Source organism: Miniopterus natalensis, chromosome 2 (assembly GCF_054644295.1).
Source record: "Miniopterus natalensis isolate mMinNat1 chromosome 2, mMinNat1.hap1, whole genome shotgun sequence".
NCBI lineage: Eukaryota > Metazoa > Chordata > Mammalia > Chiroptera > Miniopteridae > Miniopterus > Miniopterus natalensis.
The window spans coordinates 1026852-1043104 of record NC_142082.1 but is presented as its reverse complement, the minus strand read 5'-3'; the positions used below and the strand labels follow the sequence as shown (position 1 = coordinate 1043104).

Below are 16253 nucleotides of genomic sequence, written 5' to 3'. Positions count from 1 at the left end.
CTGTTCTGATTCTTACTGACAGTCTCCCCCACCCCCAATCCAGCAAGTGAGGGGGCAGACCGTCACCCTGTTCTCTCGCCTTCAGGAAAGGTTCTGGCTCAGGGAATTTCAGGGTGAGGGGTGTCTTCACTTACACTGTAGGCTTTTCCAATAATCATTTCACTCTTCCGCCACGTGTCTGAAGGGCCCTGTTTCCCACACTCTTGCCAAATAGTTATTCTTTGTTGCCAAATTACTAGCGAAAAATTGCAGTCATTTATCAAAATGCAGGTTCCCTCAGGGCACGACGTCAGTCTGTCTGAGGCTCGCTGCCGACTGCGCACAGCCCGGCGCCAGCCTCGCCGTTCACCATCCCCGTGGCCTGGGGAAGTCACCTTCCCCTCCACCCTCTTTCTCGCGGCTGTGAAATGTGCGTAATAAACTTCTCCCGCCTGTGGTCAGGAGCAAAATGAAATGGCGCGGGGGATGCACTGGAGAGCCGAGCAACGCGACCCACACATAAAACAGCTTCATTACGACCACAGCGTCCATTTAAGAAAGGATGCCGCGAAAACAAATGAGGGAAATTTTCTAATAAATGCGAACCATAAAATATAAATGTAGCAAAGTGATGCCAAATAAAATCCCCGAGGTCACCATTAAAGACCTGAAGTCGTGAACCCATTTTTTAGCACCGTGTGCTGTTGAGAGAGCAACGGCACACCATGCATTACGCGGACGCAGCGAATTAGAATTTCCTCTCAACAGCCCAGGCCCACAAATGAAACACGACCAGCCAGCCGCCTCGAGCCGAGAGCCCCTCTGGGGAACATAATGTGCCGGAGATCAGCTGCGCATTTCATCAGCGGCTGCTGCAAAAAAGAACAGCAGCCGACACATTTCCTCGGTCCACAGAATCCCAGAAAAAGAAGATCCGAGAGCCACAGCTGGGGTCTTCGGGGAAATAGGTAGTTTTAGAGAATATATCAGCGAACACTTTTATGTACGTATGTGGGAGACACTGTTCTCAGCATGAAGTGTAAAATCTAACAGGAGGAGGGACAGATGCCGGGACAGTTTGTACCGGACAGCACATAGAACCGTCGACTCTCATGATCCATGCGACCGATAAAGCATGTTAGGAGCCATTTTTATGGTTCGGTGGTTAGAGCTTCAGCCCGCAGGCTGAAGGATCCCAGGTTCGAATCCAGCCAAGGGCATGTACCTCAGTTGCAGGCTCGATCCCTGGCCCCGGTCAAGGCACATGTGGGAGGCAGTCGATCCATGTTTCTCTCTCTCCCTCTCCCTCCCCCTCCTCTCTCTCTCTCTAAAATATCAATAAAAACATATTTTTTTAAAAATTGGCAATATCACCCGGTTTGGCTCAGTGGCTAGAGCGCTGGCCTGTGGACTGAAGGGTCCTGGGTTCGATTCCAGTCAAGGACACATACCTGGGTTGCAGGCTCAATCCCTGGCCCTGGTCAGGGCACATGCAGGAGGCACTGATTCGATGTGTCTCTCACATCGATGTCTCTCTCTGTCTCTCTCTCTCTTTCTCTTTCTCTTTCTCTTTCTCTTTCTCTTTCTCTTTCTCTTTCTCTTTCTCTTTTTCTCTCTCCCTTCCACTCTCTCTGAAAAGCAATAGAAAGACATATCCTCAGATAAGGATTAAAAAAAATATTCTAATTTATATCAGTGGCTTTTTCTTAACTTTCCTGGCCAAAGGGAGGAAAACCTGAATGTTAGCGGACTCTTTAGTCTGATTTTCTCAAAGGTGAATGAATTTACTCAGGTTACTGTTACAGAATGACAGACTTCCCACAGAATTGAATAACGTATTTAAAAAATCCCCCTTGAGACCGTCCTAAGAATATATATGGATAATTCTCTCAAGTTTAATTTTCAGGAGCGCTGCAGGCAGAGACCCGGCTCTGCGGGTTCCTTCTGGCCTTTACGCCCTTCGTGGTCACTGGCAGCTGGGGACAGGGAGACAGTGCCAATTCCGGGAGGTCCTGGGATGGGGGCCCAGGGCCCAGGTTTTAAATGCTCCTTCCTCTAAGGGGATAATCGGTCTGCATCAGGGATGTCAGAGAAAAGCAGTTTGCCACGGCCTGCCTTCATTTGCGGTGGGTCGATAAGGAGACTGGTCCGTCCTTACGGTTGCCCGATCTGTTATTCTTGAAACTGCTTCTTGCTCCTAGAAGCTGCTCCAAGCCTTGTGTGACGGTCACCACCGTCCTGTTATTGCCCTGAGCCGAAAGGCATCCTCTTTTCATTACAAGACTGAGGAAAAGCCACACGAAGGAGACACTGAGAACCGAAGAGCGTGCTCACGCATCTGAGGTTATGAGATGACCCCGTGACCGCACGTGTCGGTGATGTGGGGAAGGCCGAGCCCTTTAAGGCAGGACTAGCTCCGCACAGGCGTCTAATAGATACACCTGATCGCACAGAACAGACTCGGCCGTGGGGCCTGCTGCCCTTCGACTCCACCCATGGGGGGCTTTCCTTTCTGAGCCTCGTTAGCCAGAACTTCCTTGCTGGCTTCTTTGAAGACACATTTATTGAAATTCACACAGTGTGGCAGGACTCAGAGGGAAGTAACAATAGCCTTTGGGGATGGGAGCCAGCAAGTGGAGAAATCAGCAGCTACCAAACTTCATTTTCTCCCATGGAGAGGCTGAGCATAGCAGACCACTCTCTGGACACCCGACAGCATCTAGGTTCTCTGTTCCAACAGCCCTGGCAGAGGGGAAGTGAACAGCTGACCACTGGCATGTTAGGGTTGGGATGCCAGCTGTCTGGTGTGGCTGAGTAAGGCAAGTGACCCAGCACCTTGGGGCCCTGGGAAGTTGTCTTTGGAGGCAGCCTTCCTACCAACGGGAAGAAATCTCATAGACCAAGCCCAACACCTGCAGAAAACAGGGTTGGGTTACTTCCAGCTAATTTGAGGTCAGGACAACCTGAGCTATTTTCCACCTGTTCTGCCAATGTCTCCAGTATTGACTCCCTGTGGCTGTTTTCTCTAAGGAGCCAAGAAATGCCTGCCTTTCTCTACACACTGTTAACCACGATCTCTTTTCCATGATTCATCAGTCAGGAGCATTTAAATTTGCATTGTGTGTTTTTGACATTAAATTAACCTCAGAGGCGAAGTTATTCTTTTTGGGGGATAAGTGCTTCTAAAACAATACAGGGCCTGCATTTACCAAGCAACAAACATAGCTGCCTATCGTATGCCTTTCACCCTCAAAGGATCATTGTAAGTGTAAAATAAATTGGTTAAAGAAAAGTTATTTTAGAAGTTAAAATATAGGGCAAAGGAGAGATATTATTATATTATGATAGTGTGGCTGCCTTAATTTAATAAAACATGCAGAATTCTACAGTGTTCACAGTAGTCTCTGGAAAGGGAATGTTCTAGAAAGGAAGGCAAAGAGGAAACTGAACTGCCACTCACTGGATCTGCCTGTCCCTGCACTATCTCATGACAACCAGGTGACAAGGGTCTTGTTCTCATTTTTAGATGAAGACAAGGAGAGCGCTGACATATGGTCACTACACAGCAGGCAGCCCAACTGGCCTTTGAACCTAAGGTGTTAATACAAAGTGATCCCTGTTCACTTAGCCCATTTCTCCAATGGTAACTTTGTAAATCTGTAATAAAGCATCACAGCCAGGGTGTTGACATTGATGCAATTCACCAATCTTAACTCAGATGTCCCCATTCATACTTGTGTTAATTTGTGAATGTGTGTATATTGAGTTCTACACAGCTCTGTCAGCTGTTTAAATTCATACAACCACCACCACAGTCAAGACACCAAACAGTCCCAACATTACAAAGCCCACTTGGTTGGCATTTCATCATCACATCCATCTCCCTCTCCCTGACTGGTCCCTGACTGACAACCACTGTCTGTATCCCATATGCAAAACTGTGTCATTGTAGCAATGCTGTATAATCCCATCTAAAAAACCGTGTCATTGTAGCAATGCTACACAATCCCATCTGCAAAACTACCATTGTAGCAATGCTGTACAATCCCATCTGAAAAATGGTGTCCTTGTAGCAATGCTGTATGCAGGAATCACATACTATGTAACCTTCTGTCCTCACATAGCAGTTCTCTGCCTATTGTGTGCTTCAGTGGATCTTTCCTGTTTATTCCTGAGTTGAATTCCACAGTGTGGATGTGTCACAGTTTAACATTCATCCACTGAAGGATACCTGGATTGTTTGTTGTTTTGAATGTTGTGAATAAATCTGCTATATTCATTTGTGTGCAAGTTGTAGTGTGAACATGAGTTTTCTTAACCCCTGGACTGATTCCCCCAGGAGTGTAGTTGCTGGATTGTATGTCAGTTAGTTGCATCTTTAGTTTTGTGAGACACTGCTGGCCTCTCCTCTAGAATGACTGTGTTATTTTACATTCCCACCAGCAACATCTGAGTGACCCAGTTTCTCACATTTTCATCAGCTCTTGGACTTGTAGCAAGTTTTTTCTGCTCTAATAGTTTCGTAGTGATATTTCTTTGTGGTTTTATTCTGCGTTTCCCTAAGGGCTAATGATATTGAACATATTTTATGTGCTTATTTGCCATCTGTGCATCCTCCTTGGTCTTTTTCCCATTTTCTGAATGTATTGTTTGGTTTCTCTACCTTTAACTTTTCAGAGTTTCCATATTTTCTAGATAATAGTCCTTGCAGAATGTGTGGTTTGTCGATATTTTCTCTCAGTCTGTTACTGGTCTTTGTATCCTCTTTATACTTCACAGAGCAAAAGTTTTTACTTTTGATAAGGTTCAATTTATGCACTTTTCTCTTTATAACTTGAGATTTTAGGGTCAAGTCTAAGGAGCCTTTGCCTTTCCTAGCTATTTAGTCTTTTAGCTCTTCTGAGTCTGTGCCACTTGGTATAACTTGTAGAATAACCTTGTTTGTATGTATAGTGACCTTGCTGGACTATGATAGGAACTGTGTGAACTCTATGGCACATGTGGGAGAGAATTCATTTATTTATTGTGTTGAGTCTTCCGGTTCATGAACACGACACGTCCTGTCACTTATCAAATGCTTTGTTGTGTTAACTATTGGTTCATGTGCAGGGGTTGATTTTCAAATGCTGAGACAGCCTTGCATGACTGGAATACATTCCACTTTATGGTGGAGCACAATTCTTATCACACACTATTGGGTTCAGTTCTTCTAGGATTGTGTTGAGAATGTGTGCCCCCAAGTTTGTGAGAGATATTGGTGTGTAGTTCCTTCCTTCCTTCCTTCTTTCCTTCCTTCCTTCCTTCCCAAAAATTTGTGTAGATGAATCATTTTTTAAAATCTTTTCATATTTTTTAAAACTTTTTTTTGTCTCTCTTTTTCTCTCATATCTCTTACTTCTGCTTCCTTTTCTTATTCTATGTTATCTGTTTTTCTCTTTTCTTTTTATACTTTTTTATTCTTATTTTCCTAGTTTATATTTTATTTTATTCATTATTATTACCTTTTTAAAAAGTATTAGCATTATTTCCTTTATTTTTATTTTTTAATTCTTATTATTTTTGTTTTCTCTTCCATATTTTCTTTCATATTCACTATTTCTCTTTTTTTTTCAAGATTTTTAAAAATGATTTTTAGAGAGAAATGAAGGGAAAAGGAGAGAGAGAGAGAGAGACACAAATGTGAGTGTAACATCAATCTGCTGCCTCCTGCACACCCCCTATTGGGGATCAAACCTGAAACCCAAGCATGTGCCATGATCAGGAATTGAAGGGCAACCCCCAGGTGCATGGGGCAACAATCAACCACCTGAGACACATGGGCCAGGGCTCATTTTTGGTATTTTTTTTTTCCTCTAATTCTTTTGGTCTCTTATCTTTTAATATTCTTTTCTTTTTTGTTGTAGTTGTTTTTGTTGGTGGTTTGGTTTCTATTTTGTATTATTGTTAGTTTGGTCTTGTTTTGTCTTATTTTGTTCTATCAGCACCTATATAACTGTTGGCATGACGTGGTCAGGGTTGAGCCTCACAGTCAGCCAGCCTGAGGGTCAAACCTTCCCATGAATGGGGCAACAGCAATGAAGACCGAATTATGACAGGAGGGCCCATATAACCCACACAAGGGACATTCCTAGAGCACCCAGCTCAGAAGATCAAGGAGACCACACCACTGGGTCCCACCAGACACCCACTACAGTAGGCCACCCCATTAAGATGGAGTCATAGCAGAGCTATCTAATGCATAGAAACAAACACACAGAAACAGCAATAGTAAAAATATAAAATGGGGGAGCAAACAGGCCCCCAGTGAAAGAACAGGAGGATTCTCCGTAAAAACAGATAAATAAATGGAGGGAAGCAATTTATCAGAAACAGAGTATAAAGTACTGGTTTTAAGAGTACTCAACACATGAAAAAGAAACCACAGAAAAACAACCAGTTGGAAGTGAAGACTGACACATCCTAATAAAAAAGACACTGGAAGGGATAAACAGTAGACTAGAGAAAACTGGGATCAAATCAGCAAATTAGAGGCAAGGTAGAAAAAGTCACTCAATCAGAGAAGCAAAAAGAAAAAATAATTTAAAAGCATGAGGATACTTCAAGGGAACTTTGGGACAACATGAAACCTGACAATAGCCACATCATAGGGATGCCAGAGGGAGAAGAGAGTGAACAATGAATAGAGAACCTGTTTGAATAAATAATGACAGAAGACTTCCCTAAGCTGGTGAGGGAAAAAGTCACACAAGTTCAGGAAGCACAGAGAGTCTCAGGCAAGAAGAACCCAGAGACCCACGCCCAGACACATTGTAATTAAAATGGCCAAGGGTTAAATACAAAGAGAGAATCTTAAGGGCAGCAAGAGAGAGTCAGTTACCTACAAGGGAGCCCCCATAAGGCTGACAGCTGATCCCTCAACAGAAACTCTACCGGCCAGGAGGGAGTGGCATGAAGTTCTCAAAGTGATGGAAAGCAAGAACCTGCAGCCAGGACTCCTCTATCCAGCAAGGCTGTCATTCAAAATTCAAGGCGAAATGTTATTAATGAATGGGTTACCAGTGAGATCAAGGAAGGAATAAAAACCTTCCTGGAAACAAATGAAAGCTACACACAACAACCCAAAATCTTTCGGCCACGGCAAAAGCAGTCTTGAGAGGGATGTTCCTAGCATCCCAGGCCTGCCTCAAGAAACAAGAAAAATCTCAAATAATCTAACCCTACAACTAAATGAACTAGAAAACAATCAAGAAAAGCCCAGAGTAAGTAGAAGGGAGGAGATAATAAAGATCAGAGCAGAAATAAACGACATAGAGACAAAAAATATATATCAATAAAACCAAGAACCAGAAGAGATAGACAAAAAGAAAAAAGCTATCTAGACATTGCAGTTATCACTTGGGGACTTTTATAATTAACTATGACTCATATGTTTAAGAAACTAAATGAAACAATCAAGAATGTTCCCAGAAAACTGTATCTATAATAACAAATTGAATGGAAATGTAAAAATTGAAAAACTGAGTATTTGCAATGAAGAACAATATATGTATGGTTTGAACTGCAAGATAGCTGAGTAGAAAATATTTCAAGTGAAGGTGGGGGGGAAATGCATGTACAGAATATATGTATGTAATTGGAGTTCCAGAAGAAAGTGAGAGAAAATGGGGCATAGCCCATATTTGAAGATATAATCACCAGTAATTTTCCAACACCAACAACAGACATCAGAATCAAGCGATTCTACAAGCCCATCAGTATAACACCGGAAAAACCTCCCCTGGGACATTACAGTAAATCTGCTGAAACTCAGGACAAGAAAACATCTTAAACAAAGAAACATTTTCAAAAGTGCAAATATTAGATTTACAGACGTCTTCCCAGTAGAAACAAACGAAGTAAAAAGACAGCAGGATGACAACTTTGGAGTGTTGGGGAAAATAAATGTGATTAGATCAAAGGGATAATTAAAAATAATTGACTAATCAGCAAATCAAAAACAACAAAAAATGAACTTTAGTTTTTCATTAAATATATTCTAAGTAAGATAAAGCTCTCTAGTTAAAAATAATTTAAATAAAATAAATAATTAGAAATAATATAGAACAAGCATTTGATGCTGAGACATACACGTAACATGCATGCATAGAATGTTGAAAATGAAAGGAGAGAGAGAGAGAGATCTTCCTTGTGTGGTCCAAATATCACAGCTTTACAATCAAGTCAAAATAAACATTATCCGTGCACTTTTTGTGTCTGTGATAGATGAACAAAATGCATGATAGGGAAGAAAAAAATACTTTTTCAAATCAAACAAACAAAACAGCCAATCATAAAAGAACAATCTTTCCAACAAAGAAAAAAATGTTGCAAAATAAATTCCTATTTAGTGACAGCTGGTCACTCACTGAAACACTTGCTTTGTTTTCACTCTGGGTGTGACATTGTAACAAAGTGAGCGCTGTTCTGTGAAGCATCAGGCCTCCTCGCCCACGCGGGAGTGTCGGGTTGGTGGGGAAGTGAGGTGATTGACGGCTCGGATCATGTTCCTGTCCCCAGAACTCCTCGGCTGAGAGGAAAGCTTCCTGTCTGATTAGAGGCATTTGTTTGGGCTGAATTGATTTTTTTGTGCATTTTTTCTGCCTCCACTTGCTGTTCTGTGAGCACATTGGGTTCAGTCAGTGGGTTAGTGTTTCTTTTCACCGGCTGACAGCTGGGCTGTGGGGCTGTTTTGTGAACACGCAGTGAATGCTCCTCGAAGCTCCGTGTGACCCGGGCTTTAATATGCAGAGGGGACGCTCAGCAAATCCGCCAAATCCATTTCAGCTGTGCAGGCCCTGCTGCCCAATGCTCTCAGTGTGGGGTTACCTTTGGTTACAATATACATGCTGAAACTTTATTTTTTAGAGCAGTTTTAGGTTCAGAGCAAAATTGAGAGGAAGGTACAGAGATTTCCCATCTACTGCCAACCCCCACCCACAGCCTCCCCTCCACCAACACCCCCCCAGATGGGACATTCGTCACCACTGATGGACCTGCACTGAAACGTCATCATCTCCAGAGCCCACGGTGTCCATCAGGGCCGCTCTGTGCTGTGCATCCTGTGGGTTTGGACAAATGTGTGATGAGATTTGTCCATCAGGGTAGAGTCACTGCCCTAAACCCTCTGGGCTCTGCCCGTTCACCCCTCTACCCACCCCCATGGCAACTGCTGACCTGTTACTGTCCCCACAGTTCTGTCTTTTCCAGGAGGTCACAGAGTTGGAGCCACACAGTGTGTAGCCTTTTCAGATCGGCTTCTGTCACTTAGTCACATGCATTTGAGATTCCTCCATGTCTTTTCATGGCTTGAGAGTTCATTTCTTTTTAGTGCTGAATAATATTCCATCCTTGGACTTATTTTAAGAGAGATTTTGTAGCAGACTTTCCAGATAATTCCAGACTAGACAACCCCAGAACCCCAGCATTTTGTGAATGAACCAGAACACTTCTCAGCTTAGAGGTGCCTTCCTGTGGGCGGTGTGACCTGATGCACGACACAGCCACAGACACAGCTGTCCCTGAGGTAGGGTGACCGCCCGCCCCCAGCCTGGGGTCCCAGCACCGCCCCTATTTAGTACTGAGAGTCCTGCACCAGACAGGAGAAGCCCTGCAGGCTCAGACCAGTGGGGCAGCTGGTCACCCTACATCAATTTTTAAAACAAAAGGTACGAATTTGCAGTTATGGAAATTAATGAGTGTAAATCGCCAGTGATACTGAGGTTTAAGTAGGAAAAATAGGAATGTAAATTATATGTGGCTATTGGTTCTGTGGGGGGGTCTTACTCGTGTGTGTGTGTGTGTGTGTGTGTGTGTGTGTGCGTGTGTGTGTATTTACGGCTTGTTCCATGGAAAGGAGAGAAAACGGCGCCTAGTGACCGGCTTTCCCTTTCCCCCTGTACAGACTCACCGGGTCCAGCGTCCCCGACCTGATCGTGAGCATGAGCAACCAGATGTGGCTCCACCTGCAGTCGGACGACAGCATCGCCTCGCCCGGGTTCAAGGCCGTGTACCAAGGTACTGACTGACGCAGCATTTGCAGGAGCGTCTCTGCGAGGCAGGGCCGTCTGTGTGACAAGCAGGAGGAACACCGACCTCTCACAGCGGCGGGCGAAATAGGGACTAACGTTTCCGGCCCCTTAGCTTGGCTTGCCGCGACGTCTGCCACTGACACGTCAAAACAAAGAGTGAGGCCCCGTGTAGACTAGAAGCTGTGGGGTGGGTGACGTGTGCGCCTCTCGGCGTTTTCCTTGCCCCCGGGGAGTCACTGGGCGCGTGACCAGTGGAGACGTATTTGAGGCACGTGTGCACTTGTGTGGCCTCAGTGGCCCACATGCATCCCCCTGCACACCTGCACTGGGCTTTTAAGGCAGGTGGGGAGCGCTGGGCGAGGTCGGAGGAAAACACAGCCAAGTACATACCCGTGAAGGAGAAAACAAGGCCGTTTTAGGAGGGAGGGAGTTGTGACCGCTGAGGAGAGGAAAGGGCTCCGGCCGAGGAGGGGACGCAGGTCTGAGTTCACGGGGAGGGGAGGGGAGAGGCCGTGATCACTGTGATGCTTCCCCACGGGGAGCCCAGCTCCCCGCTTGTGGCCTGGCCTCCTGGCCCTGTGGTCCTGTGTGTGCACAACTGGCCACGCTGCTCTTCCTGGTGGGTTTCACCTGGAAGGGTCTTTTAGGAAACAGGTATCTTTAACTTTAGCATATTGACAACTTACCAAAAAATTTTCATTATGAAAAATTTCAAAACATGAATAGAAGTAGAAAAATAATGTAATGAACCCCAAGCGACCCAGGTTTGTAAACTTTGCAAACCACTCCCACATATCCTGCCACGGACTCAGGCGCGAGCGTGGGACCTGGCACAGAACGGAGCGTCCGCGGCCCCTGGGTGTCCGCTGCAGCGCAATCCAGGCCTCTCGCAGGTTTCCTAGGACAGCTGTTGGGAAATCGGTGATACTTCCAACTGTTAGAAACCCCCAACCAATTCAAGGCTCATAGCACAACTCATTGGAAGTCATTTTCTACAAGATTGGAAAGAACCTATTATCCTAAATTCAGACTATAGTCATGAGAAGTCTTTTCAGGACCATTCTTATAACCCTTACAAATGACTATGGACTGATAGTTATTTTATCAAAATAACCAGGAAATTACATTTTCAACCCATTCAGATATTTTTACTAACATACAAAAACAGCATTATTAAAAATAAAATGCTATTTGTGAACTACAATCTAAAAAAATATACAGTGGGCAGGCGTTCAGAATGAAACATAAACATATGTTCCCCTGGACTGTCGTAATTTTCAAAATGTTACTTTCCATAAATAAAGCTTTTGAATCCTAAGGAACTAATGAATTACAAAGCGCTGTAATGCAGTAAGACTGGTGGTTGTTTGGGTTGTTTTACTGTAGGGGACTCTTAAAAAGAATTAATTTGTAAGTTATTGTCAGGAGAGATTACGAAATGGACCTGGGCAGAAAGAACAAATTCCTGGGCATCCTTTCAGGGTCTAGCTCACTCTCCTGATGAACCAGCTCCTTAGAGCCTGAGCCCCTCGGGCCCTTGAGCTGTTTTACTGATCTGGAAGTTGTAGGACACTGAGAGCAACGGAAACGATTCCTGAGCCCTGAAATGCGAATGCGTGTTTTCTGGAGGAGACACAATTGATTGCAGCCCTGTGGACGGATGAGCTGAGGGCTCGGACCCCACTGGCGAATTCATTCCAGGGCTGCCCGCGGTCTCCGCGCCTGTCCCGTGGTTTCTCCTCTGAAACAGTTCTCCAAGCGTCCCACTGGGCCCTTCATTAATTACTGTTCCTTCCTTAATTACTGAGCTCACTGAAGTCTCTTAGGTGATGGATGGGTGAGCGTGCAGGTGAAGACGGGAGAGATTCATCCGGAGGGTCGGGGTTTTTTCTTTCTTCAATTGAACTTGAGTAGAGACACGTGCTCCGGTCCAGGCGCGGCCAGTCTCCAGGAGCTGGGAAAGCGCAACAAGAAGTAATTGCACAGCAAGCCCGTGAGGCAGGGGGTTAAGAAGCGTCTTCCAGCCTCAAAGCAAAGGGCGCCGTGTGTGATCGTGTCGTGAGTTCGGGGGGATGCGTGGGCTCGGCGACGCTGTCTTGTGAGCTGAGGGAGTCCCAGCGTGAGAGGGGCCTGTGGTGAGGGCAGGGCCCGGCGTGTGTCCTCACCGAAAACGTTTGAAAAATTCCTGCTTGCTGGAGACACGGGCGGGGTGGGACCAGTGACTCTTTAGGGAGGAATGCTTAACAAAATATGATATTTACATCCCACTGAAAGGCGAGCTCTGGAAGGCGCAGATAAGTGCTGAAGACGTCCTGACATTTGGATTTTTAGGTTTGGCCTTTACTTGAACTTCTGCATGACTGTGCGGTTATTTAAGAAGGCGCGGATCACACATGACCCGTGGGATCTGAAAGCCACAGTGAAATACCAAACGCGTCCCAGCAGGGAGATGGCAGTTCCTATTCCCACAGCATGGGGACCCATCATGATGCCAATGGTGTGGAGACTACAGGCTGGGCTCCCCCCAGATTGTGAGGCCCTGGCTCTGAAGGGTTGCAAGTGTTCTCAATTAAAATATGAGTGTTCTTATTTCAGTCTGCACAGCCACACTGCACTGATTACATCACATTGGACCCTAAGGAGCACCTGTTGTAGTCTCAGTGGTCTGTTGATAGCCAGACTTGAGCTGTTGTGGAATCGTGGAAACTGGTAGAAGAATTGAGGATTTGACCAAATAAGAGCATGTATGAAAAGAAGACATTGTAGAAATTGGTATTTCCAGAGAGCTACATGAAGCTGGCAACTGGAGATAAAATAAAAACATTGGTAAAGGTGATCATTGAATCTATGAGTAATTAGTTATTTGACTTAAAACAGAGTTGGTCATGAATTATATGATAGAAAATGTATACAGCTGATATTTACTTGTGGTTTGGCTTCCTAGGTGTTGATTCTGTGTGATTTTTAACTCACAACGCGGTGTTAGGAACAGGCCCCGCCGCTGACCAGCTGTGTAACTCGGGGGGGTTCTTTAAACCCTGTGAGTCAGACTCCGCCCTCAGGTCCCGGAAAGCTGCCAGGTCTGGTGCTTAGTCTTCCCACCTTATATTTTAAAATCCCCATCATAAGTTACAAAAGTAATTACTGAGGATCCAAAGAATTGTTTTTGTGAGCCAATCTTGTGTTTAATAAACAACAGGAGTCTTGTTAAAATATTCTAAGAATCGAGACAGCTTGAGATGACACTCACCAAAGCAGAACATGCATCGTGTTTTGTTTAGTAGAAAAGAAAGAGAAATGGCTGTTCTCACACCCAGGGGGGCTCCCGTGGCCACCAGACACCTCCGGCCCCGAGGACGGTCCACAGGAGCAGGCCCGGTGCCTGGATGCTTGTACAGTTGCAAGTTCTGTGACGTGGGTGGCCCTGCACTTTCACGGCCCCACTGCCCACAGTCAGGTGGGTGAACTCCAGGCCGGTCACGTCGCAGGAATGATGCTCAGTCAGAGTTGTCACACTCGGGGTGAAGGGCGTCTTCAGAAGTCCTGTTGGGTGCAATTTGCCACAGCCGTTTACATTTTAGCAGGGGGTAAATGAAGGGAATGTTCCCTGGACGGGCTGCTGGGAGGGAAGCAAGACTGACCTGAGGCTCACGGGAAGGACGACTTCAGTGGACTAATTTGACTTCAGCGTTACTGCTCCATACCCAAAACAATTGACTCCTCGGCCCTGTGCACTCGGGTCACGGAGGGAGCAGAGTCAGGGTGGGCGCCTCAGTCTGGAACCAGGGGTCTCTGCGTTTGTGCTGAAGGAACAAGAAGTGTTGCTCTAGGTAAATGCACTGAGCAGAGGGACCTGCGGCACAGTCCGGCGGCATCTCTTCACCGTTCTGGGGGACGCAGCGTCAACGTCGTATGATCCTTGAGATTCTTATGAGGGTTAATTTTATGAGTCACCTTGGCTGGGCCATAGGTGCCCAAACATTTGGTCAAGCATATTCTGGGTGTGTCTGTGAAGGGGTTTCTGGGTGAGGTTAACGTGTGACTCTACAGACTGGATAAAGCAGATTGCCCTCCCAATGTGGGTGGGCCTCGTCCAATCAGTTGAAGGCCCGAAGAGAACAACCGGCTGAGTGAAGGAGAATGTCTCTCTCTGCCAGACAGTCTTGGAGATGAAACACTGAGGCTTTGGACTCAGATTTGGGCTGGAACTGTACCATCAGCTCTCCTGGCCCGAACTTCTCAGTCTCAGAAGTGTGAACCGATTCCTTATAATAGATCAGTCTCTTTATTCATAGACAATAGATGATAGATAGATGATATAGATAGATAGGTAGATAGATAGATAGATAGATAGATAGATAGATAGATAGATAGATATAGATAGATAGATAGATAGATAGATAGATAGATAGATGATAGATAGATGATAGATAGATAGATAGATGATAGATAGATAGATGATAGATAGATAGATAGATAGATAGATAGATAGATAGATAGATAGATAGATAGATAGAGATAGATAGATGATAGATAGATAGATATAGATAGATAGATAGATAGATAGATAGATAGATAGATAGATAGATGATAGATAGATGACAGATGATAGATAGATAGATGATATAGATAGATAGATAGATAGATAGATAGATAGATAGATAGATAGATGATAGATAGATAGATAGATAGATAGATAGATAGATGATAGATAGATAGATAGATAGATAGATAGATAGATAGATAGATAGATAGATAGATGATAGAGATAGAGATAGATAGAGATAGATCATCCCTAGATGAGTCTCCCTCTCTCCACCTGTGGTTCTGTCTCCCTGGAGAACCCTGAGCAATGTTGTCCTCTCTCCCTTTCGGATGGACCTGCCCCTGTTGCTCGGCATGGACGCTCCCTCGTTGCCTGTGAAGTTGGAACATTCAGATGGTGTCTGAGTGGAAACCCAGGAGTGGTGTGACCACTGAGCAGGTGAACATTCACTGGTCCATACAGGAGGTGACCTCAGGACCCTGCCTTGTTAGTGTGATGCTGACATGGACTCAGGAGAAGTGGGGCAGGGACATCCTGTCTGAACAGAGCGTCTCCCAAAGCCCTGAGGGTGGGGGCAAAGCTGCATGAAATGGTTTCATGTAACCTTTTGTTTTAATTCCATGCAAATTCCCAGTCAAATGTCACCAAGCTTTTCTAACAGGTATTTCCTTTTTCCACAATAGATGTGGTCTTGTATCTAATGTGGATTAAGAACAATTAAGGGCCTAATTTTCATCTCTGAGGATCAGCCCTGAGCTGAGGGGACTCTGAGGTGGTGGTTTTTCAAGGGTGGGTCAGGGAGCAGAATGGGGGACGGGAATCTGAGCAGCGGGCATCATGCCAGGTGCCCTTGCTGATGCCCCAAAGTCCTGGAGCTGGGATGGCCCCTCAGAGCTTCCCCCGATTGATGCCAGGGGACTGGTCTCGGTGCCATAGACCGTGGATGCGGCCCAGCGGGAGTGCAGGTCCCTGCTCCAGGTGATTCCCGAAGAGGGTGCAGCCTCCGGCTCCAGAAGAGCTGAGGGAACAAGAACAGGCCTGGGTTCTAAAGAGGGTGCCGGGTGGCGCCTCATGGGATCCGCCACAGTCCACCCCTGGCGCCCAGTTCCCAGCACCTGGGGGCAGCTTTTCCAGTAAATTATAAACTGACTTGGCCAGTTCAGCTCTTCTACCTGGATAGCAATGGGGCTCGTATATGATATTATTAAAACAAAACAGAAACAACACACGATACAGCAGAGCCGGGCGCTGGAGCGTCGCCGAGTTTAAGACGACAGGTTTTGGTTGAACGGCTGAAGGATTTGCGTGAAGATGCGTGAGCTTGGGCAGGGCTGTAAGGAAAGTCCTGTCTGTCAGGAGCTCCGTTTTCTCCGCGTTTCGCTTCGTCCTGAGCTGCAGCCCGCGAGTGACCGTCAGCGCCGCCGCCTCTAATAGCGTGTGATCAGCACTGTGAACATCTCCGCGGGTCGGCCGGAGCCAGCAGAGCGGGTGCTGTAGAGCCGGGGACGCTCCAGGCCACGCACACAGCTGACAGCTGGATTCCAGGCTTGGTGGCCGTCAGCTTGAGCGCCTCCCGCCCTGTCCTCTTGACGTTGACCCGCAAGCACGTTTCGGCCTCAGAGTGAACCGCGTGGGGACAGGGACACTGCGGGGGGTAGAGC

The 16253-nt window shown here is 45.9% G+C and overlaps 1 protein-coding gene across 1 annotated transcript in view; it reads left to right on the top strand.

Moving 5' to 3' along the window:
* The first annotated feature begins 9956 nt into the window (after positions 1-9956).
* Positions 9957-16253, top strand: part of CSMD1 (CUB and Sushi multiple domains 1) — a 193176-nt gene continuing 186879 nt past the window's right edge. The window contains exon 1 of the mRNA XM_087815024.1: positions 9957-10032. Coding sequence (XP_087671150.1) covers positions 9957-10032 — 76 coding nt within the window. The remainder of the gene's footprint in view (positions 10033-16253) is intronic.